Raw genomic sequence first — 3,740 nt, 5'->3', positions numbered from 1 at the left:
AATCGTGTACATTACACCCAAACACCGCAACGCTCGAGTTTCAAACATACAGTTAACTAGCTGTACTGAACTTTCTGAGTAAATTAAGGGCGCAATTGCAAACGATGGTGCTTAGCGAAATTTGATTGGCTAAGTCTATGGCAGCCATCTTGGATGTACACGCACACAGCTCTGTGTATTTCGAACATCGAATACATTGCAGTTAGCGCTCTAGTTTTCTTATTATATCTCTATGGTCTTTAGGCAGGCACTTCACCTGGGGGCAGTGGTGTATCTAGGTGGGTGCGCAGAGGGAGCACGTTCCCCGCAAGGAAAAACTCCTACCGCAACTACCCAGGAGTATGAATGAGTACCTGATGGAGGGGAATGATGTGATAAAATTGGAAAATTAAAGGCAACACTACATATACTCCACAGGGAGCAAAGGTCATTGCGCAGCAAGAATAATGGATTCTACGTCCAAAATTGCTGCGTAAGTAAAAGGAAAAAATAATAAGTCAATAATCTGTACATGGATAATGATTTAATTACAAATTCTTATTATAGTTGGAGTGGTCGACATCTTTGGGGGTTCTGTCAGCAAGATATAAGAGTCTTTGCAACAAGCAACCCAATAATTCCTAAAACCTGCAAGGGAATTGGCTTAATAATGAGTAAATCAGAAGATGAACAGATCAAAGAATGTCTTGTGCCAATCACTGGTGACCGTCAAGTGTATGCCAGCGGTGCTGGATATAAGATGCTCTGCGTCATTGAAGGTTTGATTGATGGTTACATTCTATCGAAAGGAAGCACATTCAAGTGGGACACCTGTGCCCCACATGCCATCCTGAAAGCCCTCGGTGGTGGCATCATCCGATTGGACAAGTGTCTAGAATCTGTAAAGTCAACAGAAAACAATACTTTTGATTTAGATAAGGTCTGCATTGAATATCATAAACCAGATACTCCTGAATATTCAACTGAAGGACAGAAATGGTGCAATACTGGGGGAATGTTAGCGTATATAAATCGAGAGGTCGCGTATCAAATTTTAAATGCACTTTGCAAAAATGAAATAATCTAGTTAGCTCAACTTTATCATCAAATACAACTCAAGATATGGGTAAGCCTGGATCACTGAACCTTAATCCATATTAGTGTAATTTTCACGTGGTTTTGATGCAAGCTTAATTGTTCTTTATAACCTGTTGTTTAACAGCATGGGGTGGTAACGTTGCAAAAGGGAGACAAAGGTAGAATTGACAGAGTGGCAAGGAAGGTAGAGAAGATGGTTGGACAGGGTTAGAGGTTGGTTGATGATGTCTGCACAAATAATAATAATAATAATAATAATAATAATAATAATAATAATAGTGTAGTTTTATATAGCGCACATATCCATCTAATGTAAGCTTTGTGTAAGTTTATCTCTGTTACAATTTATCTCTGTTACAAATTATGATAGTCACCTTTTCCATCAGAAGATAAGAAGATAAGAAGATAAGCTGGCACAACTGAATGTGACAAGTGGTAGATATCGTCCGCCGGTCTCTCGCACTAAACGATATACCTTCTCTACTTCCTTCCACAGGCCATTACATTTTTTAACCTACACGATAGATGATCAAATATTAAATAAATAATAGTACTAGTAATAATTTTAGAATTTTCATAATTTTAAATTAATGTATTATAATAATCTTATATTGTGAATTGTATGTTTTATATGTATGTATGTACAGGGTTATGTATGCAAACAATGACATTTCCAGAAATGTTTGAGAATAAAGTTTGAATCTTTGAAAGCAGTTACAGTAGACAAACACAAAAGTTACTATTTATTGTTTGAGCAGCAGTAGAATACCAACTGTTGTGTCAGTGTTCGTAACACTGAACGTAACAGGCCATACTTTGCCATTGCATCCATATGTAAAACTAACCAAACCTACAATGATTGTGACCGGTAAGTATTTGGGTCCCAGTCTGCCCCAGAGTACAAGGGTCAAGAATTAGCCAATTAAAATTTTCCTAGCGTAAGGCATTCCTATTTAGTTTTCACTTGATATCTGTATCTTGAAATTATTATATTAATTTGTATAACAGATATTTTACACTATAATATACAAATATTTATATTTTTAACTTGATTGTAGCTAAGCTTTTGTAAGTGTGTATGTCTGCCCCAGAGTACAAGGGTCAAGAATTAGCCAACTAAAATGTTCCTAGCGTAAGGCATTCTTATTTAGTTTTCACTTGATATCTGTATCTTGAAATTATTATATTAATTTGTATAACAGATATTTTACACTATAATATACAAATATTTATATTTTTAACTTGATTGTAGCTAAGCTTTTGTAAGTGTGGATGTGTATTAGGAGTTGCTACATTGCATAGTAATCCTGGTAGTACGTAGTAATACAGTATTCAAAATAACATTTTGAAGAATGCATTTTTTAGTAGAACATATTATTTTACATATAATTATAGCAAAGCACTGGGCACAGCATAAACTATTTGCTATCAATGGAATATGATGGTATACATGTAAAACAATTGTTGCTACTGAATGTGGTTTGCCAGGATTTTTGCAATGTCTCACTGTGTGAGCCAGTTGTTTTGTATTTTCTCTGTTATCTATGTCACTTTTTACAATGTCTTGGGAAGTGGTGTAGCGTCTCAGGTATATGTAGATTTAACGTAGTTGAAATGTATTTTAATTGTATTTAATAAATGTACTACATGCATCAGTTGTGATTCAAGTATTTCTTGTTATCAAAATGTTAGTAGCATAGTTAGTGGGTCTGCAGTGCATTAGTTGGGTTGGAGGACTCCTTCAGGAAATTCGAGGAGGGAGTTGCCAGAAAAGAGGGGGTTGCTTGGAAAGGGGTCCCTGACCACTGGGGGAATAGGGAATTTCCTCTCCCCTAGTCCCCCCCCCCCCCACAAAAGTAGAAAAACCACAATTTGTCGGTGGGAAAAATAAATATTCATTTTCTACATATTAGTAAACTATCTATCTGTAAAATCAATTCTGAAACCCCTAAATTGTCATCATTTCCCATCATTCTTCCAAAATTATTTATTTCATTTATCTAAAAAATTAAAGAGAAATAAATGGTACGTTGAGTTAAGTTTAATAAGGGAAGGTAGCACTAAACTGATTATTTTATCAATTAAAGTGATAGGTATACTGTATTTGGGGTAAATAGCAGCACAGTACTTTTTTCATATATGGCCATGCACTTTTAACTCGCCACCCATAGCGTTACATTGTTTAATTCTTGAAAACCGCACCCTTCATGATTCAAGTGAACTTAACACAAGAAGTATTAACCCTACCTCAACAAAAGTGTTATTTCTGAAAGGTAATTGAATGAAAATATTTGTCTTTCGAGGATCACGTAACATTTTTTCAAGATCCATTAATTTCTGACCATATTGGAATTCCCCGTTGAATTTCCTTCCAGAAAATGTGTAAATGTAGGGGGTTACTCCTTTTCATAGTAAACATTTGTGAATAAAAAAACACTGTAATTTCGGACGCCTAAAATGATAAAAGATTTTTCTTGCATAGCATTAACATGTTAAACACTGATTAAATCATACATTTACATGTATTTATTCAATTAACTAATGCAAAGATCAAAATATGCAATTTTATGTAATTGGAAAGAGTAATTGTTAATTATCTGGTGGTACATGTCTTCTGATGATGATAACATGTATGGCATAAGATACGATACAGTACATACAAC

At 34.9% G+C, this 3,740-nt stretch overlaps 1 protein-coding gene across 1 annotated transcript in view; it reads left to right on the top strand.

Annotated features, from left to right (window-relative positions):
* The window catches only part of LOC117108370 (inositol polyphosphate 1-phosphatase-like), a gene marked incomplete at its 5' end in the record, with an annotated part of 8,023 nt that extends 5,291 nt beyond the window's left edge, over positions 1–2,732 (top strand). The window contains 1 exon segment of the mRNA XM_033250370.1: positions 547–2,732. Coding sequence (XP_033106261.1) covers positions 547–1,066 — 520 coding nt within the window.
* Between the last annotated feature and the right edge of the window lie 1,008 nt (positions 2,733–3,740).

The sequence above is a fragment of the Anneissia japonica genome, unplaced genomic scaffold (assembly GCF_011630105.1).
Source record: "Anneissia japonica isolate Jap-2015-1 unplaced genomic scaffold, ASM1163010v1 scaffold426_len1935630_cov189, whole genome shotgun sequence".
In the NCBI taxonomy this organism is placed as follows: domain Eukaryota; kingdom Metazoa; phylum Echinodermata; class Crinoidea; order Comatulida; family Comatulidae; genus Anneissia; species Anneissia japonica.
Note: the sequence above shows the minus strand (reverse complement) of the source record. Positions and strands in the feature narration are given on the sequence as shown.